At 44.9% G+C, this 24,425-nt stretch overlaps 1 protein-coding gene across 5 annotated transcripts in view; it reads right to left on the bottom strand.

Moving 5' to 3' along the window:
* Positions 1-2,557: 2,557 nt before the first annotated feature.
* PTCH1 (patched 1) overlaps positions 2,558-24,425 on the bottom strand; it is a 69,309-nt gene continuing 47,441 nt past the window's right edge. For all 5 annotated transcript variants that reach the window (XM_043870651.1, XM_043870649.1, XM_043870650.1 and 2 more), the window contains 9 exons: positions 21,373-21,515; positions 19,179-19,362; positions 17,423-17,703; positions 15,855-15,992; positions 12,927-13,069; positions 9,315-9,414; positions 8,491-8,745; positions 6,333-6,894; positions 2,558-5,439 (listed from right to left, as the gene is read on the bottom strand). In XM_043870651.1, coding sequence (XP_043726586.1) covers positions 6,334-6,894; positions 8,491-8,745; positions 9,315-9,414; positions 12,927-13,069; positions 15,855-15,992; positions 17,423-17,703; positions 19,179-19,362; positions 21,373-21,515 — 1,805 coding nt within the window. In that variant the 3' untranslated portion in view covers positions 2,558-5,439; position 6,333. The remainder of the gene's footprint in view (positions 5,440-6,332; positions 6,895-8,490; positions 8,746-9,314; positions 9,415-12,926; positions 13,070-15,854; positions 15,993-17,422; positions 17,704-19,178; positions 19,363-21,372; positions 21,516-24,425) is intronic.

Genomic DNA, 24,425 nt, shown 5'->3' with positions numbered 1-24,425 from the left:
GGTTCCCTTCACAGCATCTTGGCTGAAAGGTCTCATTACTTTTGTCCAAAGAAAGGAAATCCCGCAGGAGAAGGCATAAATCAATGATAGTAACACTCTGCCATGTAGAATTTATCGCTTTGGCCACATCAAGCTGAGTTTTGGGGTATCTCTATTGGTCACTTCTTTTTGTAGCAGAGTTCCCTGGGTCCCTCTGTTTTCCTGAGGTCCATCATGTTCCCAACAGACCAGAATGTCCTTTCAAGATCCTTATGATGGCAGTTATTGTAATTTCCTAGCAGGGAACCTCTGCAGAAAAGATGTCAAACATGCCTTCCATAGTGACAACGTGAACAATTTAACAGATTTGTGTTCAAGGCATGTTCTCATTAGGCGCAGCCTTCATTAAAAGTAATTAAAACTTGGCAAATATTCTTTCTGGATGATTAATAGGCCATCTTCACTTCTCCTTTTGGGAGGTCAGTTGCCAGTTACCAAAAATGAAACACCTGCCTTTACATCAACGTGGCTGCTGCCCGAAATTTAGCAGCATGCAGCATTCCCGAAGCTGTTAAATATGTCCGTCGTGCCAAAAAAAATGGGGCCTTATGTTTACCTAAGTCCTGAATAAATACGGTGGATTTGGGGACACAAATCTGATTAAATATTAGGCCTATATGAAAAACTAAGTGAGCTGACTTAGGTATATGTAATTTATAAAGAATATAAAATTAGATGGCAGTGAACGGTCATTTTAGTGGTATAAAAAAACACATTGAAAAGAAAGTGTCTCTCAATTTGAATCCCAATTAATGTAATTAGTCTTTTATACGCTCAGTTTCAGGGAGTACAGATTCCCCAGGACTTGTGAATGAACTAAGCGAACATTTTGTATGAACTTTACCCCTGAGGTAGGAAGATGAGATTATATAAGATAGAAAATGCTGCTTAATACTTTATGATTTTCTTTCCCCCAGGTAAAGTATCCATTAAAGAGGACATTGTATTACCCAAACACCTTATTCCTTGGTCAGTTTACTGTACACCTGAAAACCTTTCCCTAGATGCTCTCACTGTTTCATACATGAGAGGGCCCATGTTGCCTTGGAGGCCAAAAGGTGGTGATTGAACCAAACTCAGTGTGAGGTCCAGAGGTGGTTTCTTTCAGTTGACTCTTCCTGTCCCCTCTGGTCCAGACCTCTTCACAACCATTGTTTTCAGAAGTCTATGAGGGACATGCATTTATATACAGATAAGGCCACAGAGGCCCTGAAGTTTCAGATGACTTTCGGTGGGAAGGGTGGAAGAGGGTCTGGCCTGGCATGGACTTCTCTCTTCCCCCGGCCTGTTGGGTTATCGGCCCACACCCTTCACTGCCTCGTGGCTGTGGCAGAGCACTGAAAAGGGAATTCCTCTCCTGACTCTCAGGCATAGATGCGGAGTTCACAGGCCTCCACTCTCCCACAGACGAACATGTGTTTTTGTGGAAAGACCACACAGAGTCAGGATCTCTACGTTGCTTCCAGATCTGGCCTGCATTGGCCATGTAGCCTGAGTCAAATTATAGAACCAAGGCCACATTCAGCTGGAAGGAATTTAGAGATCGCCTTTGCTGGTGCATCAGAACCACCAGGACAGCTTATGAAAGCACAGATTCCTGGGCTTCAGTCCCAAGATTCTGACTCAGTAGGTCTGGGGTGGCCCTGAAGATCTGCTTTTCTAGTAAACTTCCAAAGCATGTGAGTGCCGCTGATCCAGGCACCCCATGTGAGCAGCACTGGGCTATGGTAACCTTAAGATAGGTCAGCAAATGTTTTCTTAAGGGCCAGTTAGTAAATATTTTAGGCTTAGCAGGCCATATGGTCTGTGCTGCAACTATTCAACTCTGCTGATGTAGCTGGTAAGTGGCAGTGGACAATCTCTACATGCGTGGGTGTGTCTGTCTTCTGATAAATGTTTATATAAACAGGCGGCCCATAGGCTGTAGTCTGCTGACTCCTCACCATATGCTGATAGTAATTTGAGTTCTTCCCACCACTCCCTGCTTTCAGCTGTAAAATGAGGATGCTATTTCTAGTCTTACTTTTCTCCAGCCCTATGATGAAGAAAAATGGGTTGCAAAGAGTTGGGCACGACTTAGCGATGAACAAGAACATGATGAAGACAGGGTATAATCATATGATAAATACTCAGAAAAAATATTTTGTATCATGTTCAATCAGTCCCATATTGTCAGCTGTACTGTTTTTAAATATGATACCTTCCTTTAATAATCACTAAATTGGATTTATAAATATTCCCTCTAATTATTAGGCATCACACACATACACAGACACAAAATTTAAAAAAGGCTAAGAGATGACAGTAGGGATCATTTTGAAGGGTAATTTAGGAGCTTTCCTGGTGACAGAAAATAAAAATGTAGAACTCTTCCTATGTCAATAATTCCTCCATGAAGAACAAAAAATGAGTATTTAATAAGGTTAGTCAGACAAAACCAACGAAGTTTACGATGACCTGACACGCTAACTACCTTTGTAAGATATTCTAATTAAAAAACATTCCATAAACAAAGACATAACCAACAAGTTATATTATTTTTTATTCATGTTAGAATTTCTATCAGTGTTTGAACATTAATATTTAGAGAGTTTGTACATTTTTGCCTTCCGAGGTTTAAAATGAGAACCACACTAGGTCACAAATTGTAACTAATACACATTCCACAACTGCATGAATATTCACTCAATCTCACTCTCTTAACACTGTTAAGACATTTTCTTTTCCTTGCTGTACTTTACAATGAAAAGTGTGCCCCATTCATGTCTCAGCAAAGTTCCAGACATTATGGATTCATCACATATAAATTCTTTAAAAATATACTTCTGTCAAAAGACTTGATGACTACTATGTACACTACAAAAATAAATTTTCATATAAATAAATTATATGGCATACTTTTATCTTTGTAATTGAAATGACACAAATCCATTCCTGCCAAAACTGGCAGACAATGAGACCCAGTTTGAATATTTCCTTTAAACTCCTTACACTAAAACCTACCATGAGTCCTTAATGAAAATGTTATATACTCTGAACTATTTAACATTAGTAAGCACTCTATACAAATAAAAATTCTGTTCCAAAGTAAAACATAGCTGTAATAGTGTTTCCAATAGAAATAAAATCCCTGCATTTTTCTGTTATAAACTGGCATGACAAATACTGTAGGAAAACATTCTTATGATACAAAATTATAAATATCAGCAAAGATTTAAAAAAAAAATTAAAACATCCAAATGAACAAACAAGACAGACAAAATAAAACTATTTTATAAAAGAGAGAGAGAAATTCTGGTTGCCTGCCAGCCCCCGAGGTCTCCCTTTGCCAATGTGACTATCGGAGAAAGTTCTATGCTGTGCAGAAAGCAGGGGCCAGGCAAGCAGTCACGCACCACACAAGCTGGGCTCAGGAAAGGAGCGAGGCATGCCTCGAGCCAGAGGGAAGCAGACCTCTGAATTCTGCATCATCTCTCTCCTGAACGCAGGATATATGTTTTCTGAGCAGAGCCTAGTGTTAGGTAGACAGACAGTGTAGCTGACAGAGGCACCAAACAGTAGCAGTGGGTGGGGCCACTGGGGCCCCGGGCATATTAACGCATGCATTTGGCAGCCACAGTCTCGTGGCGCGTTTCAGAGTCTGAGGTCACTACACTGCCGGTACTACTGGGGGCTGTTGCCTTTCGATGAACATCTTCCATGTGAAACAGGAGGCATAATGGGGGTTGCCATTTGTGCACTCTTTACAGTAGCTTAGTCTGGGTACCAAGTGCTTCCCAACACTTGCTGGTCTCTGGCTAAGAGCCTAGGAAGACCAAACCTCAGAGTAAGGCAACAGAATTGATATGGAAGCAAATCTTTAAAAATAATGCCTGGTTGAGAGACTTGTCTCTACATACATTCTTCATTGGGGGAGGGGGGAGGGTGGTATGCAATTAGCATCTTCCTAGTCTGCAGTAAATGTTCGAATGATGGTGAGAGGAGGGAGATGAGTTGCTTTAGGAAGCGTGCACCTATAATGTTAGTATTAACATGTGGACAATCATTGTTCTGAAGCTCATATCCTATAGAATTTCTGACTCCGTATCACCACATTGGATGCTCACTATATAAAGAGGATGCAAAAAAATCCAGAAAGCCCCAACCAACTGTGCAATTTAGCGAGAGAGGGAGTTTAAATTGTAGGGACTCAAAACATCACCTCTGGGCTAATTGTAGACCCAGAATTAAGAGGTCATTGTCTCCAAAAGACTTCTAATCCACTCTTAAACTTGGGTGGTGGTGGTGGTGGTGTGTGTGTGCATGTGTGCTGTGGATGTGTGTGCTATGTGTTGGTTACAAGAGAGGTATAATGAAGGCTGCATATTTAAAGGATATGCTCACAGCCCAGCTGAGGCTCCCCACTAGGCATGTTTTCTAGGTTTTAATACCAATGAAGATGAAGAGGTGTGAGCTCTGTACCCTGAGGTTCCAACATACACCACAATGGTCCATGCAAAGGAACTCATCTCCTCTGAAGCATGAGTTGGGGTGTCTGGATGGCAGCCAATGATCTTAAGAGATGCCCTGAACTTGAAGCGAATCTGGCAAAAGGATAAGGCGATGTATAGGGCTAGCCCTCCACCACCACTAGCACTAGAAATATCCTGACTCTTCGGCCTAAGGTAGAGCCCACCAAAGGTTACAGACAGTAAAAAGAAACAAAAAAAAAAAAAAAAAAGAAAAAAAAAATCACAGTACAGTACATTAGGAAATCACACACGTGTTCACACACACAGCCAAACAGGAGAATCGCACCCAACTACACCTAGAGAAGCCACCGGGGTTAACATGCTTTCTTCATATCTGCTCATTAAACAACAACAAAATTATCACGCATAGCGTGTTTGGAAGTTAACAGTAACATTTCATACTACCACAGGGTTGTGATATGCAAATTTAAAATATTTTAAACAGAAACCTTTACAAAATAATCCTATTACATAAGCAATATTTGCATAGAATTATACAGGTAAATTATACAATATTTAAGCAGCAGCAACATATGCTGAAATTTAAGACTAAGTTAAGCTTGGCTGTGGCACAGAGACCAATGTACACACAGGGAGGGGCCCCTCTGTGATCCCCCCACTGCCCACTCTGGAGGCAGGAGTGGAGAAACCCCAGGAAATCCCACTACTTTACATCCATTCCTTCGTATATTACATATGTGTACACCTCTTAAATATTTATAGAAATATTTCACAAAATAATACAATCGGTTACAGTAACGATGAACTGCTCTCTGGCACAGCACACCTTTCTAATTCCGCGTTCCTCTTCAAGCAGTTCTGGTGGGGTGGGGTAGGGGTAGGGAGGGGCTTCCAATCTTTGGCCTCTTTGCTTCAGATTTTACTCACCCTTTAAAAGAAAAAAGGAAGTCAGATAAACTAACAGGTCTATGAGTCCATATTCATAAAGCACAATCACAGGCAAATGAGTCTAAGGTATAGAAATCAGGATGGTGGGGGCTGGGGTGAGGGCATGAGGGGCTTCCAGGGGCAGATTATGATCCCTTCCTTGATCTGGGGGCTGGGGACAGGGATGTGGTCACTTTGTGATGTGCCTTCATCAGACATAGCTGCTACATGGCATTAGAAGACTGAAAAATAGGTGAATTGTTGAGATGCACCAATGCCCTCCCCTGCCACAAGCTTACAGTAAGTGAAGTAAAAGCGGAGTTGCTCAGTCATGTCTGACTCTTTGCGACCCCATGGACTGTAGCCTACCAGGCTCCTCCATCCGTGGAATTTTTCAAGCAAGAGTACTGGAGTGGGTTGCCATTTCCTTCTCCAGGGGATCTTCCCGACCCGGGGTTCGAACCCAGGTCTCTCGCACTGCGGACAGATGCTTTATCCTCTGAGCCACCAGGGAAGCCCAGTAAAGGGATAGTCCCAATTTAGAATTCCACTGGTTCTCCAAGGATGACTAAGCTTGAACAGGAAACCCTGCCTGCGGGTTAAGAGGTCACTGTTTGTGACACATCAGTGCCCAGGGGCCCCAGGAGGATGCTCTATCTGCATCCCTCCAAGTCCCTGAGAGCATGTGTGCTCAGTTGTGTCCAACTTTGGGACCCCACGGTCTGTAGCCTGCCAGGCTCCTCTGTTCATGGAATTTTCCAAGAAAGAAAACGGTGGTGGGTTGCTATTTCCTATTCCACGGGATCTTCCCCACCCAGTGATGAAACCCACATCTCCATGGAAGCTGAGGGACCACGGAAGAGCCCTGCCCACCTGCCCGCCGGCCTCGCCCACCTCAGTTGGAGCTGCTGCCCCGGCGTCTCTCCTCACATTCCACGTCCTGCAGCTCAATGACCTCCATCTTGGGTTCCCTCCTCTCACACCGGACATTAAAAGGCACATGGGGATCCTCAAACAGCCCGTGGTCAGTCTCGGGGTAGTCCTCATAGCCTGGGCAAAGCCCGCTTCGGGGGTTCCGACTGGGCCCAGGCCCGGGGGCGGGCGGAGGGTGCACGGCCACAGTCACGGACGCCGAGGCCGTCACGGTGGTAATGGGCTGGCAGTAGCTGGGCATAGAGCTGCCCATGGCAGTGAATGCTGGGTTGTGATGCCGAGGGTTGTGAGAACGGGCTCCCCGGGGGCCCGTGCGGTCCCTATTGCTAGGGCCAGAATGCCCTTCAGTAGAAATTTCGAAAGCGTCTCTGCGCGGTTTATAGGGAGGCGGCCTCAAGCCTTCTCTGGGGGCTTCTCTTCTGGGCTGCTGTGCTGGCGGTCCAGGTGGCAGGGTCCTTGAGTCCAGGTGGGGCTGCTGTCGAGGATTTGAGGGTGGGTGGGGCCTCGGTTCAGGATGGACCACCTGCAGGGGGCAAGGGCAGGTTGAAACAGGCCCAGGGCGAGCCCCAGCCTGGGCGCCACCCCCTGCTGTCCCAGCCCCATCTTCTTTCTTGGCTCTGGCTCCTGCCTGGCCACCCACACACAGCTCTTTCTGAATTAGAGCTCAGTCAACCCCACAAGTGGCTGGGAGTGCCCCGGGCAGCTAACAAGGGCCTTCTACCCACAGACGCAAACCCATTCTCTTAGAACCTCACCAACGTGGCAGAGGCGCGCCCTACTTGGACCCTGCGTGTAGGCTTTCTCCAGCACAGCTGGCTGGATGCACAGGGCTGCTGCTCAGAAATGCAGGGCTGTGGTCTGAGCATCCAGCTGCCTCCCTCCCACAGTCTGCCACCCCGCCCTGCTGGGTAGAGTCAGATCTGGAGGTTCCTCTTCTAAAATTGCCAAGTGCCTGGCCCTGGCTCACCCACATGCAGGACGTTGCCAGCACTGTCTATACCTACACTGTTGAATATGGCTATTTACATTTAAGTTAACTGAAATTAAAATTTCAGCCCCTTAGTCACACTAGCCACATTTCAGGTCCTCAACAGCCACATGTGGGCAGCGGCCGCTGCACGGGAGAGTGCAGGCAGAGAGCGCATTTGCATTGTCATAGAAAGTTCTACGGGGCAGCACTGCTCTGTCCTGTTGTTAGGAATCTGGTTTCTGGGTCTCTATACAAAGCACGGAGCAACACAGTGGCCACATCAATCAAAAGGACCGTGACCAACTTCAAAGTCGTTCAGCTTGTACCTATTTTTAGGCTCCTGCTGAACAAAACCAGATTCACACTGCAGCTCAGCAGGCGTCGTCACGGGGGGTAAGAGGAGGAAAATTCAGGTTATTTGGTTGGCCCCTCTCTCTTTCATGGAAGGGCAGCTCCGGCCTGAGACTGGAATACCCATTTCCTGGAGGGACAGCAGGAGGCCCCCAGTTGGAGCAACATTAGCCTTAGAACCTTCCTTGGGTTTTGTGTGCTGTGCTCCAGGCCTGGGGGGCTGAGAACATCCTAAGGAGCACAGAGAGGGGAGAATGTGGCCGGGGCTCTCAGAGCCTCTGAGAAGAGGCTCCTGGGCTGCTCATGGTTTTCCTGAATTACTGAAAGCTGGTTCTCAGTTTCTCCGCTCCTTCCAGCCACCTAGAATGGGAGCTTGGAGCCATAAAAGCTTCTGGTGAAGTCTCAGACAATAGTGATTGAAGTAATTTTAGCCTAAGGGCAATTAAAAGTAACAGAGGTGGAAGGGAAAAAAATAACTTCTGCTGGCAATAAAAATACCATTATATTTTAAAATAAGTATCATCCTACAATGTACGTAGCTTTAAAATAAGGGTGGGAGGGTGGGTAGGGAAGCAAGGCATGCTTTATTTCTGGTTCTTAAATAAGATACATGCTGATGGATGTTTTGTGTAGTCTCCAATACTGGCCCCTGCCCTTTTCAATCTGTATGAGATACAACCATATGAAACTGACATTTTTATAGTATGATTCTACCTAACCTATACTTTTTTTTTTGCATCCTGTGCTTTGCTGTTCAGAGCAGGCAGGGGCTGCCTCCTGGGGTGCCTTATGACTTACAGTGGAGCGGGCGAAGACAGGGTTTTCCGTGGCTTCCACAATCACTTGGTGGGCAGGGCCCCCAACACCCTGCCGGGCCTCGTAGTGCCGCAGCTCCTCACTGATGCCCGACACTGTCGTCTGAGAGCTGTACTCTGAGTCAGAGGAATCAGACCCGTTGTTTGTGTGACCGGCGGGCACAGCAAACCGGACCACGCTGGGGGGTGGCTCAGGAGAAGGTGTGGGCAGCCGGTTCAGCCCATTGGCTGGAGACACCTATTTAAGGGGATTCCATGTGTCAGGTGTTATCATCCATTTACCTGGCGGCTACACTCAAGATTCAAAGCACAGTACTGTTCAGAGGTCGCTACCCTCCCTCACTCCCCCTCCTGGCCCCCCACATACTCTGTATTCACTGAGCCCGATCCTTGCCACTTCGAGGACCCTTGGGCCTGACAGCTGGAGCAAAAGGACTGCCCTCTGCTTTCACACACTGGAAAGGCAGGCTGTGCCCTTTTCAGTCCTGTTCAAACCCAGATATTCATCTTGAGTGGAAAATGCTTCATTGATAGAGACCTGTAACACTTAGGTTGCCAATCACCAGGTTTCAAAAAACCAAAATAAAAGCAACCTAAACCAAACCAAACCAAACCAAACCAACACAACATCCTCCAACACTAATAAACTTAAGAGAAAAAAAAGCTATAGTTATTGAATTGTTTACTGAAAAAGTAAACAACTAGAAAATGGGGATAAACCTAAATATCTAAATCAAGACTGACACCAGGAAAAACAGCATATAGATGGCCTGTGGGCTGCGCATGACGCCAGCAACGATTACTGACCTCAGGATACGGTCCGAAGAAGGACAAAAGGACTGGCAGCAAAACTAGTCCATTGAGAACACCCAGGATTGTTAGGATTGCCAGGACAGCAAAGAAGTACCTTAAAGATAAAAGGGAAAACAGGAACATTTACCATGGCAAAAGTGAATTAAGGTACCCTTCAAGGGTCCAAATGTCAGAGCCAAAAATGAACAAAACCCACACCAGTGAAAAGGCTGTTACAAAACTTCAGTTCAAACCCGGCACAGGATTACTTTCGTTTTTCTTTTAACCTTCTGACTTTGAGGACTGCATTCCGCAACCCAAAGTGTTAGTTCATGAAGGGAGGGAAAAAAAAAAAATTAGGTTGTTAATTTGCTGAAATCTCATGGCATGTGATGTTATTTATGAATGTGTTACACAAACACAAAAATATGGAATGGGAACTGAATGGCGGAGCAGATTGAAAGCACAAACACAATGCAGAGGGGCCCCGTTCACGAAAACCCAGCAGAAGCAAACAAATGAAGTGAAGGGTGTAGAATTTAAACAATTTAGCCCAGGAGGAAAAGCGGCCCACTTCTGCAGGCAGCTAATCCACTGTGAAATGCTTCTGCATCTTAGAGCAGAATCTCTAATTAAGTCTCCAGTGTATCAGGTAAGGCTTTCCCTGGGCTTTCATTAACCACAACTTTCTGCCGAGAATTCTGTGAGTTCCAGTTTTACCAAATAGCTCCAACTGCGACCTTTTTAGAACACTGGAACCAGCTTTCCGCAAAGAAAACACTGCCCATTCTGTGGTTGCTGGGGCATTTTCGGGGGAGGGCGGTCCACAATGACGGGTTGCTCTGCTGGCCAATCTTTTGTTGAACAATTTAGCATCTCTGAATACTCTTGTTTTGCGTCAGCCAATTCAGACATAAAGGCTGCAGCACCATGAAGAAGAGGAGAGTGCACAAGTGGCCCTGCTTTCCCACCATTGAGGGCTAAGGTCTGGGATCCTTCACGAATACCAAGGTGAACCTGTCAGCCAGGGAGGGTGGCTGGCGGATGTTCCACACAGCTGGAGGCAGAAGGCTATACGCAAGCATGCGTTTCTGTAACTATCGGTTTCTAGGGCAATTTTGCTGGAAGGGGGCTGGGCTGGGGGAGAGCTCAGGATGTTCTGGGAAGAGGGAGGGCAAGATATCTATATGTTAATGGTCCTCTTGATCATAAAACAGAACAGGCTCCAAACTTCGCTGTGCCTATATATGTTTCGCCCTTAGATGAAAGGAGAGAGAATCTCTATAAAAATACAAATACCTCGCAGCTATTGTAAACACTAGAAACTTCTGAGCTGCATTAGTAAAACCAAGCAGCCGATGTCTTGCACTAATGTAAACTGCTGGAACTTTAGGTTGAGGCATATATCAGCAGCAGGCATTAAGACATTTGCATCCCATCCATCTAATGGTAGAATAAACAGACCAATTAGATTTCTGACGGCTTAGTGTATACAATGTCTGCTCATTTAGTCGACCTCAGTGAGGGCTTTATCAGGTTAATCCATCCAGTTCTAGAAAATGGGAAGCCCTTTTAAGTGCTTGAAACAAGAACCCTGCTATCTCTGGGAGAGAACAAGAAGCCATGGGTTAGATGAGAGAGTTGGGATCCTGCCCTCCACCCAGGTCCCAGATGGTTGCTCTAATTCAGGCTAAGTTTCTTCTCTATTGCTCCCTTGGCGTCCCCCCACAAGGCTGAGTTAGACCCTCTGAGATCCCATCACACTCTGTTTCCCATGGTTTTGAATTGCTTGTGACCTTGTCTCTCCCCCCCCATAAACCACAGCTATGTAGAGGGGAACAAGGACAATGTTACTACTGAGCTGTTGTGAGAAATGGCACTTACGAGGTGTTCACCATACTGTGTTGAATGAGAAATTACACAAAAGAATCTCTCTTTGACGTAGTGTTTGTACATTACAGAGAAACAACTACTAATGCTCAGAGAAAGGAAAAGTCAACATCAAATTAAGAGCTCAAAACAAAACCCAGACCAAAACCTTCTTCTAGTTTAGGCATATATATCTACCTGATACTGGTCAACGAGGTGTACTAATTGGCTTGCTAATGGATCAGTCCTCTCTGCTGAGAGGATCAGCAACAGGACCATCATCTGGGAGCTGGTTAAAAACTCAGACTCCGCCCCCCACCCCTGATGAAGTCTGATCTGCATTTACAGAGAGCCCCGATGATTCATGAGCACATTATAGTTTGAGATACTGCTCTACACCTCTCCACTCACTCTCCACCCAAACGACAGTGAGCCAACCCTGGCACTCATTCTAGGAAGGCTAAATCTCCAAAATGATGCCAAGGACCTATCGTCTTTCATAATAAAGAAACTTTGGCTACAATTTAAAATCCTTAAAATCCTTTTTTTTTTTCACTTGGAAATTAAAGTCCTATTACAACATACACACCAGGAAAGCCGGTTTAGATTCTCTCTCTAGATTACCAAAGTGTCCCTAACAATCCAGTCATTACTCACATTTCATTCTGCTTTACTATGGTCCTAATTCTGGACCATCTTTTCCTTATTGATGATTCTAGCCTCGACCCTCCACAGAGCAGCAGGGTTACATCCAAGAGCAGCTGTTTAAAAAAGCTGTGGAGGCTCTTCGAGAAGAAAATGGTCTCTCCCTGTAGTTCTCAAATTCTTTTCAAAAGGAAAACTTGCTCTCCTTTTATACTTCACAAAGTCAAGTCCTTAAATAAATTCACCAGGAACTGCTTGCCATGAAATCCAAATAGAAAGATGTATCCAAATGAGGCTTGGATTTTAAAAATTTGACACCAAAGTCACACAGTAAATGCTTCTTAAATCTTAGTGGGAACTTGAACATGAAATCAAGGTATGCCGTCTTCACTTCTTAAAAGAATAAAATTTCTGAAAATTTTAGGTCTCTGCATGTTTTCCTTTCTACAGTTTTGAAGGACAACGGAAGGTCAAATTTAGTCAGTCAAAGGGAACCAGGTCATTTCTTTCTGCTGGTATTTCTAACCTTAATACCAACAGCTGGGATGTGGTGTCAAGCTGTAGAGCTGCCTTTGTTTCTAGCCCCGAACCTTCCATCTTTTGTCCCCAGGATATTCCCCCAAACAGCTCTAGAAGACAGCCTGTTCTTATGCCTCTCAGCGTGTGCATGTGTGCTCATTTGTGTCCGACTCTTTGCAGCCCCACAGACTGCAGCCTGCCAGGTTCCTCTGTCCATGGAATTTTCCAAGCAAGGAATACTGGAGTGGGCTGCCATTTCCTACTCCCGGGGACCTTCCCGACCCAGGGATCAAACCCAAGTCTCTTGCGGCTTCTGCACTGGCAGGTGGATTCTTTACCACTGTGCCACCTTGGAGTTAATAAACTCAAAGAAAGTGGAGTCACAGATTGTGACAACCACTTTACAATATCTATGTCTATCAAAATACCATGTTGTACCCCTTAAACACATACACTTTTTGTCAATTATACCTCAGTAAAGCTGTGGTGGGGGCAGGCGCAGCGGGAAGTAAGAGTCACAATGAAGACAAGCTGTAATCGCCCAGAGACAAAAGGAAATAAGTTACAGAGAACACATTAGAAACCAAGGCTTACCTGACAATGAAATCAAATTCAGATCCTGCAAGCATCAGCACTCCCAGGAGAGTGGAAACAGCACCGTCAAGAACAGGCGCAAACATGTGCTCCAGGGCAAGCACGGCCCTGCGGTTCTTGTCACCAATGGCTGTCAGAAAGGCCTGCGCAACGAGAGTTCGGGTGATCAGGTTCCTGGACTTCACTCAGTCAATGGCCAGCTTCGTCTTAAATGCTATAAGCCGGTTTCATCTGACTCCACTGTACCCCTCAGATCTTACTGTCTCGCTATTGGAATGTTTAATTGGGATTGTTCAACTTGGCTAAATCTAGGCTTACACTAAATTAACCTGTTAATGATAATGGATTGTATTTGGTGTTGATGTAAATCTTGAACAACAACAAAAAAGACGGAAAGCGCCTTTACTTTAAATTTAAAAATGATGCCAAAACTATACAAAAATGAGCAAAATGTTCCCTTCTTTTCACTGTTACTCACCCTTGAGTTCACTCCCCATGTGAATGATCTTATATTATTCACATGGAAGATCTCTAGTTGTGAAAGCAACAGCATTTCTCCCGGTTTTTGGAAAGGTCAAGATCTTACGTTAAAATGGGCTTAGCACCGAGGTGCCAAGTACATATTGCCTCATGATTATACTGAGGTTAGAATTTCTGTCACTGTGTTCAGACTAATATGTTTGTAGGACATGTAAGTACTATTAACGCATCATGAGAAATTCAGTCAAGCCTGTTCTAAATATGGGTGGACATGTCCCAGCTCTTCTGGGTTCTCTAGGTCTTTTAGGTCAAGGGCATTGTTGACACCAAATGGAAACCTTGTGTAGGTCTTGGCATATCACACTATTGGCTTGAGAATATGACCCAAGACCATTTTAATGTGGGTTAGTGACTGTTACACCCTGCCTGTTCCCCCCCAGAGGGCTTAGCCTGGCACAAGCTTGCTCCCTGAAAGGGCAGGCTGCTCTGAGATGTGCTGACAAGAGGGCCTGGAGCCCTTGCAGGTGGCATATGTGTCCTGGGGAAAGACACGTCCATTAAGGACTGCTTAATGGATGAAGAAATGAAACTACACAAAAGTGTACCAAGGTGTATTACTTTTCTCTAAAGTGGGGTCTATGTAAGTGATGCTCTTTCAGAGTTGAGGAGACTTTTAGGGTCAAAGTAGTTATCTTTTTCTCCTGAGAGGAAAGCACCAAAATGGTCTGGAACCATGCTGTCTGTGCTGTATTTGGGCCATGAGGCCACAAGGGCCAGAACTGAGTTGATCTTCTTGCATACAACTAATGCTACTGGAACAATAAACTGCCAGATACCCACTGATCCCTTGACGACTTTCACATACAGGATGTGGTAAGAATGCCATGTCCTGTGTGTGGATAGTCTCTTGATGAAGACTTGGGCTAGCAGCACAAAGCCGAGTTGGCTCTTGAGACTCCTTAAATTCTCAGGATTAAATCTTGCATGAGGAGTAGAGACGTTCCTTCACTGTTTATTCAACACTGGTATGGATATTTATGTTCTTACTACCTCAGAGGCCCAGGGTGCTGCAACAGTTTAAGAAAAGATATTTGCATTTACACCACGAAAATCTGATCTAGGACCACCCTTGTCTGTAATGATAGCCACCCAAAAGAGTGGTTTTCATTCACGTCAGAATAAAATGATTTGTGGATTTTTAACTCACATATAAATTTTTCTCATTTTTAAAAGAAATTATATTATAATAACGTGTTTTCTAATTTCTAAGCTCTTCTTTTTAAAAATCCCCCCTCCTTCCCAGCTCAACTGAGGAAAGTAATTTGGGTAGGTTCAAGATTTAGGGAACTGTTTCTATATTATCACCTTTTTATTATATACTAGGGGAAGAACAGGTTAACTGCAATAAAACATTCTTTCTGAAATAGAAAAGTTTATAATCCCTAAGTAGCATAAATATGGCCCTGAAAGAGGACAACAGAAAGTAGTAAACACCCATGTGTAGACACACGTATGCCACGTGTTGAGCCCAATGCTAGAGATTGCAAAAGCAAGGCTAAAAGTAATGTGATCCAAGTCCAGGGCTAGGTTTCCTGGCCAAGCACTCCAAACATCAGTATTTATTCAGTCAATAAGTATTTACTGAACGCCTATGTAAACCCAAGGTCTTCGGATGTAAACACAAGTGTGGATGGAACATAATTTACACATCACTGTGGGGCTTTTAAATAATTCTCTGATAAATGTATAGGATGGACTTGTCTCATGGATTAGACTCCTCTTGAAGTTCACCCTCCTTTTTCACAAGACTGGGCCCAGAGAGAGAGGGGAAAGATCCGTATGGAGAGCAACACTAATTCTTTTATGTTCTGTTGTCACGAATTTGGAGGCTGGGAGGTCCAAGGAACTGGGGTGGGGGGTGGTGCTCAGGTGGGGAGTTCATTAGCCCCAGGGTATTTCCTTAGCTGCCAATTCACCTCACCCTCAACTATGCCTGCCCACCATGCCTGTGAGTATGGTCTCATGTTATTCCCGCTTTATTACTGTGGTTTTAAAAATTGTATGTATTTGTGCACACACATACTTAATATAACATCTGTCTAGGAAAAGCTGACACCTTTAGGACCTGTGCCACAACTGACAACAGCAAATAAGCAGAATCCTTCTGGGCCCACTCGGACACACCAAGGACACTATCTACCGCTGACACGGCCCGGCTACCTTCCACCTTTGATGACCTGCTTCTTAGATTTCCTCAGAGGGAAAGGAGTCCAGCTGAGCTGCAGCCACTCCTGGGGAATGTCCGTGCTCCCAAGCCTTTTGCTGTGATAGGTGTCAGATGTGCTCCTTGATGGTGGAGAAAATGAAAAGGTTCCCAACTTGTAAACTAAAAGAGCTTGAGGAAACAGGTTGCCTTTTCATGGGTTTCACTGAAACCATCTCCCTTACCAGAGCGACATGAACAGTGAATTCCACTCCAATGCCAACGGAAGCAATCAAGATGACCACAGGCACAGCACTCAGCTTGATTCCAATGAGGCCCATCATGCCAAAGAGCTCAACTGTCATCAAAGCCAAGACTGTCACCTTTAAAAAAACACACAGGATGAGTGGCTGGGCACAAACACACTCTGGGTGTTGCAAAAATTCTTTCCAAACTATTCCATGAGTGTGATCTATGAAGACTTATACCCATATGTACTCATTGCTGGCTACACATTTAATACAGTTTAAAACAAGGCGTTTCCTTCTGTTTTGATCTTAACCATCAGAGATCATCCTTCAACTTGTAACTGAGCTGAAACTTTTTTGGTTGCCTTGCCCTCCATCCTAAAGAAAGTTGATAGGACAGGCTGAATAAATATTCTTTTATGTAGAAGTTGCTTTGCTTTTGTTTGGAGAGCCTGTGGGCTGAGTGAGGATGACTTAGGAGAGAGGGGACGTATGGTCAGCTGATGAGGGTCAGGTTACAGCCCCTTCACTCTGAAGAAATGTGGAGTCACTGGGGTGGACAAAGCAAACAGTTAAATCCAGGGAAAAGCTTTTATTTGCTGTTCTTTCATCTGCCTTGTAAAAATTTCTAGGGAGATGGAAAGAATCCGTGAGGTAGACTTTGGAGTTTTTTGGGGCCAGAGAGGAGAAAATACAAATAAAACAATAAACTTTACAAGAGAAGGAGAGAATGATCTTTCCTTCTTGGGGTGGGGGGACAGCAGGCAGTGAAGGGCAAGCAGGCAAGTACAATAAAAGTTCCCTTTGCTTTCTTTTAATAAGCTAATGAAAGATGGATAACATCAATTGCTTAAGTACCATGAAAACTCCTACAGACTAAACATTTACCTTTAAACATACCTGCTGTACAGACTTATGGTGCAGAAACAAGACCTGGTCTCTGTTTTTATAATTTTGGCATTTTGAAGGCTATACCACAGTTCATGGAATTTAAACACTGCCATGATTTTATTAGACTCTACACGAAACTAGCTTCAATCCTGCAAGCATTATACTCGGAGAAAGAATGCAAAAAAAATAGACTGGCAATACTTTATCATTTCTCCCCAAGAGTTAAAACAAATACACCACACAAAACCATCTCTAAAATGATTTATCCATACACCACCATCCAAACTTCTCTAATTATCCCTCCATTTAGAAGAATCTTCTCTATATTTGGTATGGGTATTGTAACAAAATGACACTTGAATTAAAAAAACAATTAGTTATGCTTTGAGTGTTTGTATCAATATACACTCAGCTCTATTATGGAAAGTGTGCTCAAAAACTCCCCTATCTTTACCTAAAAAGTTTAATGCTATAGGAGAGGGGACATAAGATTAAGGCCATTAAAGACTCTACCTAAGCTTGAACCTCGCCACCTCCAGTAGAATAAATACAGTATGGATGATGCAATCTATACCCTCCTCCCGAGGCCCAGACATAAACAAAACTTCCCGGCTGCAGAAAGAGCTATGCTGAAAGGAATTTGACTTCCACAAAGACCCTTAGAATAAACTCACAATGATCCCGGCCGTCCAGGGGTTCAGGAGGAAGACGGCGCACACAAGGAACGTGCAGGCCAGCACCACGCTGATGGACAGCAGGAGCCAGTGGCGGAGGCCGATGTACTGCTCCCAGAAGAGGAAGGGGTAGCCGTTGGGGTAGCTGGAGAGCCCCAGGCGCGTGTAGTTACTGCAGATGGCTCTGACTTTCTCAATGGCTTCAACGAAGTCCGAGGTGTCACGCAGGCCGTTGAGGTAGAAAGGGAACTGAGCGTATTCGATGGGCTCTGCTGCGGGGACTGCACAGAAAAGACAGCAGGGAGACGGCCCGTGGGCCAGGGGTTCCCGGCAACACCGAGACAGGCAAACAGACTCCATCCAAAGGTGGAAAAATGCAGCAAGCGTCCCACTGTTAGCCTCCCAGATGCGAGTCTCCAGATTCTCCGTAAGTGCAATGAGGAGAGAAAGAACTCAGCAAGAAAGTCCGCTTACTTCTCTTCTTTCAGTGCGAAGGACAAACAATACCAGTGATAGTCTTGGTAGTCTTAAGGTCTTTACAGTTTCAGTCTTTGGTTTAAAAAATTTTAAATGATAATCAACTTTTGATTTGGGGGGGTGGGGGTGGGTTGCGGGTGGAGGAGGAGACTGTGATCTGTGTATTGATTTACCCTTAGATTTTTAATCTTTTAGAAGCAGTCATTGTTTGTAATGGGTCTAAACAACTTAAGAATTCAATTGTGGTAACATTTTTTTCTGTTCAGTTGACAGAAGTGAAAACACTAAGTTCAAACCATTTTACTTAATCACTTATGAGAATAAAATAACTCGAAAGTCATGCTTTACTGAGAAAAATGCTTAACTTTCTTATCCTTTTAGTGATCTTACACACTTAAACCTTCCATGCTTCTTTTTTAATGCAATGCTAAGTCTTCAGCAGCAGGGGAAGAAATCCTCACACAACAAGCATTTAGTTACTGCCGTTGTGTGTTCCAGACCCTTTGGGGTCATTCAGCTGACTTGCTAAACATGATTTGCCCTATTATAATCTCAACTATAAATTTTCATTAAGACAAGCCTTGGCTGCTTGCCACAAGGCTCTGAGGTTTAGATACAGGGAAGCACAACCCGCCCGCTCTCCAGCCATGTTCGCAAAGGGACCTGTCTTCTTTCTCACGTCCATCCTCAGCCTCATACCCAAGGTATAAGCAACTAATATCTCTAACATAAATGCAAATTAAATCCATCCAGAACCACCTTTCAAAGTTGGGGCTGAGAGGTGAAAGGAAGAGGACGCTGTTGTATACAGACTTTTCTGCTCCAGTTTAAACAGCTTTGACAGAGTACAGGTGCTTGGTGGCTTATAGGAATGACTCAACTTGCCAAAAATCCCTTCAACACCAGAGTTGACAAAGTTAAGATAAACATATAATCCCCAGTGATAAAACTCTGCAATAGTAAAACAACACTCAACCTGGAGGCGTCCCCAGCTTTCACATGGAACAGCTGGCATTAGAGAGATGCCTGGTGGATGTTTTAGACTCAAAGGCACAAAGAGAGATTAGAGACTCTTATTTCTCAGTGTGATAGGGCATGAGTTGTATCCGATTACACATCCTCATCTGTCTCCCCGAGTTTTAAACTAAAAGAAATACACTGTTCTGTTTACACTTTTGAACCCTAATTGGTGTCAGTGGATAAGGGCTATAACTGAGCTTGGAAGTACAGGGTGCAAGGAGCCCCTAGCAGCGAGCAGGTCCAGTGGAGGGCTACTTACTTCTCAGCCTGGTTTCCGGCATGTAGTCAGCTTTGTCATGGACCCACTCGGGACGGTGAGGCCGGATGTTGGCTTGGGAGGCAGCATAAGCCACAGGGTCGTTGCTGACCCACGCAGTCAGGTAGATGTAGAAAGCACTGGGGTTAATGATGCCGTCTGCATCCACCAGGCGCCGCTTAGTCAGCTGCAAAATGGGGAGAACAGGAGTCTTTCAGAGTTGGGGCTTGGGGTCAACACACTCCTGCCTACAGAGAAGCAGGGACTGCATCAGCATTTGCAACAAAGAAGAGAATGTCTCTGTTTGCAAGTGCAGAAAATCCCATCAGAACACCTTAGGTTCCTTTTCAAATGCACTTATCAGAGAATGCAATAATCGGCATGTTTATAACACACATACACACACACACACAGTTCGGCAGATGGCCCAGGAATTGACTGAACCAATTAAATCTGAACGCTAAAAGACTGTCTGCAGCCAAGGCAGAGAATGAACAATCTGGAGAAACATATTTATAGGAGGGGAAGGGGGAAAAAAAAACCTGGCAAGAATCCCCATACACGTCTGTGTGCAGTTAACCTCTGCTGTTAACACTGAAGGAAATGCCACCCAGTAAATGGAGGAGAGCTATAAAAATAAAACAACATCTGTATAAATTTTGCTAACACTAGCCTCCTATGACCTGTGTATTCAAAAGATGTCCATCGCCAGAAAGTAGAAGGGACGGGTGCATAATCCTGGTCTTTCTGGGAATCTTAGTCTGAGCGAGGTGGTCACATTTAGCATATGTGCCACATCCTAAGAGGAAGCCAAATAAACACTGCTCTCTCTAGAGCTGGTCTGTGGGCCTTGTATAGGCGAAAAACATCCAGAGAGAAATACACACAGACACACATGTATGTATGCATATATTTTTTCCTGTTTACTTCAGATGGAGACCTGGTTCCAATGCTTTTCATCTTTAACGAAATGAAAAACACCAGTGACAGAAGTTAATAGGGAAAGAGTAAAGGAAGAAAGTGGAGGAGAGTGAGAGAACTAAATTTCAGGGATCTGGATTCAATTAATCCACAGGATATGTAACAACTGTATGTCTTCAAGCCGTCTCTGGAATTACATAGTACAGCTCACATGGCCTCCGTGCACACAGCACGCTTTTCTCCCTCCCAGGCAGAGGAAATGATGTCTGGCGGCCTGGCCCAATCACATTTGTTCCACGGTGTCCCTGGGCCCTAAAACCAACCCAGCCCCCAGCATCCCCCTGCCATCTCTCAGACAGACTCCTCTGCCTGCATCCTTGTCAAGCCTGACAGCATGCCGCATGCGGCCATAAAGCACCGAGTTCACACTCCATAATAACTCTGAACAATGTACTTTGTAAATCTGTCACCTTTAATGCCAGCAAAAATGGGGAGACAATAAACAGAGCTGCTGGGAAGATCATTAGCATGACGGTTTTCTGCCTGAAGGTGAAGCAAGTAAGCTACAAAGAACGGAGGGAGGAGGACCTGGGGAAGCCAGGAGTGGGGCTGGACTCCTCTGAAATGTGAAGGGTCCAAATGGCCTCACCAGTATGCCCAAGGAATCAGAGGGGACATGCTGGAATCCAAGTGTCACAGCCAAGAGGCAAATGCAGCTAGAGAATATGATTACCAAACAGAAACAGCTCTTGTTCTTCGGGGGTGAGCACAACAGTGAGTCCACGGAGAGTCCAAAGATCTGCATTTCCGTCTGCCTCACTCATGACAGAGCAATGTGTCTGTCCTCCTCTACCCCTCAGGCCGCAGTGACCCAAAGGAATCAAACCTAACAAATATTCCCATCCTGCTAGTAACCTCTCCTAACCCATCCATCACCCCAACTTCCATTTTTCAAATTCTGCTACCCAAATGACTCACCTTTCCAAGTCTGAATATAACCAAGACTGACACGGTGACAAGGACTAGAATTCAAAAGAGAACAATGAAGCGCAGTATGTCTCACATCTCAAAGAATCTGCACTGCCTCAACTATACTTTGTTCTAACAACTGCTCTGAAGGTAAGTAACACACTTGTCCCCATTTGACAGATGAGCGAAGTGAGGCGCTCTGGTTTGCCTGTAGCCACACAATTATCCAGTGGGATCAAAAGCCCCAAAGCCCTGCTCAACAACTCTCTCCGAAGCTCCCAAGGTATAAGGTGTAAAGTGAGAGTACCTGACTGATGTCAATGGGCTTATCACGGCTGCCGGTTTGTACCAGGAGTTTGTAGGCAAGGACCCCATCATCCGATCCATTTTTGTAATTGTTTGGCATGATTTTCCCGGTTTCCCAGTCACTGTCAAATGCATCCTGAAGTCCTAGAAAAGGCAGATGTGTGTAATACATTATAACTCTTAACCAGACTGATCCTGGTCCTAATGGGGTAGGCTGAGGACAGGCAAGTGTTTGCCATCAACTCCAAGCACTCTGTATTCTGCTTATTCTTGATTTCACGTGATACTCATGTGTTTTATGAATGAACTTCAGGTTGCTGATAATCACTGCTTCAATAGGCAGAAGGGAGGGAATATTCATTTCTAGGAAACAAATACACGTGTTTTAACCCCAAACTCCCCCTCTTCTCCCCCAGGTCACAAGAAAGCAAGAGAAAGCTGGGTGCAGAAGACACACAAGGCTCAAACACTGCTTTGTTACACATTAGGTACTAAGCCATGGGTTCCTCAATACAACCAGAAATTCCATTCAGAGCAGGAAAAACACATTCAAACCCCCCAACTTCAAACAGCAACTGAGTTGCTTCTCCAGCCCAGGGTGAGTGAACATGATTCTGTCAATTTGTTCCATCTGTTCGACTTGTGGAGCTAACACAAGCTGTGGGATCGGCTGCCAGGTTGTGTAAAGATCACAGCCAACACCTATTCACTCTCGACTGTTCTCTTCCTCTTTGCCACCCTTCCTGGAAGAGGGGGTGCGGAGGAGGGGGGGGGAGGACAGATCTTGTGTGCGCGTGTGTGCAGGGAAATACCTCACAGGGTAAATTTGGATCAGATTGAGAACAGGAAGCCACAGGCCAATACAAGGGGGCTCTGTGAGAACAGATGACAAACCGCAAGGCCGGGGAGGGGGAAGGAAAGAGCTTTGTGGGCTTGGGGGATGGGCGAGCCCACCACACACAGCTGCGCTTGGCCTCTGTAATCAAAACCATCATTACAGACCTGACGGTTTGGCTACAGCTGTAAAGAGATAAGCGTGTTGGAAGAGGAAACAGGGCCCTGGTGACCCGGCCTGAGGCGCTGAGCAACTGCTGGCTCGCACACAGTCTCCTCGACACCCTCACCCCTTTCGTTGCCCTGCACCCCCAAATCACCTCCCACGTAGAACTCCAGAGTCCCAGCCCCCAAGAAGCCACGTCTTGTGAACTGGCTGCACATGCACAGGTTAGACGTGGTAAGAATGGACGGAAGGTCTTCAGTCACTTCAAAGTCACCCCCCGCCCCCGACGCCTCCCAACACACAGAACTGGTTCCGTGTTTAGAGCTCAAAGTGGGGGTTGAAGCTGAGGGAAGAGGAAAGCACAGACCCTCTCTCGCGCTGTCTGTCTGATCTTCTCTAAACCTCTGCTGTGGGCATTGTTTTCACAGGAACAATTTGGGGACAAGGCCCGCGGGCTCCGTGGTGAAAGAAGGCCCTGTTTGGGGAGAATGGAGCGGCTGCAAGGCCGGGTGGGGAGACCACCGGGAACGGCCGCGCTGCCCTTGCACACAGACTGTTTTTCATGGCGAGGCATGCACACAGCCCTCAGTATTGAACAGATGTTATTTTATTACCTAAAGCTTTTTTTTTTTTTTTTGGTTTTTGGAAAAAACAAACAGGAGAGAAAAAAACCACCTCTACCCCACAACCCCCCAGAAAAGAGGCCTGTTCTGGTTTCTTCACCATAATAGAATTTTCATCACTTTGTGGCTTCCATGGCACTTTAACCCTTTCCTCTTGACCTGCTAATCCTGAGGAGCAGCTCAGGCTTATAGTGAGTGCGGGGCTGTCTGAGCATTTTACACTGATTACCTCTCATTTAATTCTTAAAACCTCATGAGTTTTTAAGCCTGCTAGTATTATTTTACAGATGAGAAAACCGAGGCTTAGGATGGTGAAGTGGTGTAAGGAAAGCCACACAGCAGCTAAGTGCTGGAGTTAACCTCTGAAGAGGCAGCCTCTTCCAGAGTTGGCTTGAACCACAGATGCTTTGAACTGCCCTGAATGCACTGCAGTGCCCTGGACGCATTTGTTGAAGCCTCAAGAATAAGACAGCAGAGCTAACATGGGCACCAATGATATAAAGTGGCAAACAGGGGGCCCCAAAAATCTGAGGGTGGTTGTCGGATATTTATACTCCGAAGACAACCTCGAGTGAGACAAAGAAAGAAGGATCTGATTTGGGGAGGTCACCCTCACTGGCTATTTAGTTCAACTCATCATTGACGCTGCTGGCCCCTACTTGCCATTCACTCTGCTGGGGCTTCAGGATGAATGAAAAATAATCACTGACTTCACAGAAAAGGTAAGTTCTTTCATAATTAGTATATTATTTTCTGACTAATTATCAAAAACCTCAAGTAATAAGTTTTGGCCTAAGTGCACACACATTATACAATCTTGACACAAAACAAGGAACAGGAATTTGCTTTTCCCTCGGCTAACACTTCATATTCCAACACATGCACTGCAGGAAAGAACTGTGATCTCACTTATTTTACAGCAAAACATGAAATTTTGGCTAGAACTTTTAAAATATTTTATACCAGAAATTATTTCCTAGTGTGAAGTTTTGAGTTAATTATCCCTATTGTCAATTTTTCTTTGATACGAGAGTTTAAAAAGAAAATGTTAATCTAAATTTTATTTGTGTAACTCAGTGTGAAATATAAACAAACACCATTCGTACAATATGGTTTTATCACTAAGGTCACCTCATTTGCGTATATGTTTAAAGGTGACATTTGAGATACTTTCTGTATTTTGATTATATATTTTTATGAGTAAACCCCTCCTCCCTTAAAAAGACTACTGGAATGTTGCTAAAGACCAATGGGATGACATGGTTTTCTAATGAGGGTCCCATTACTTATAACTACCCAAAATGTTCTGAAGGAAAGCTGATTCAAGGACAACCACTGCCTTGGAGGAAATAAATGTTCAAAGACCAAATCAACCATACAAAAGGCCCGAAAAGCATCTAGGCAGCTGGTGGTCCCAGTATCTGGCCTTCT

Source organism: Cervus elaphus, chromosome 16, assembly GCF_910594005.1.
Source record: "Cervus elaphus chromosome 16, mCerEla1.1, whole genome shotgun sequence".
NCBI classification, from domain to species: Eukaryota; Metazoa; Chordata; class Mammalia; order Artiodactyla; family Cervidae; genus Cervus; species Cervus elaphus.
Note: the sequence above shows the minus strand (reverse complement) of the source record. Positions and strands in the feature narration are given on the sequence as shown.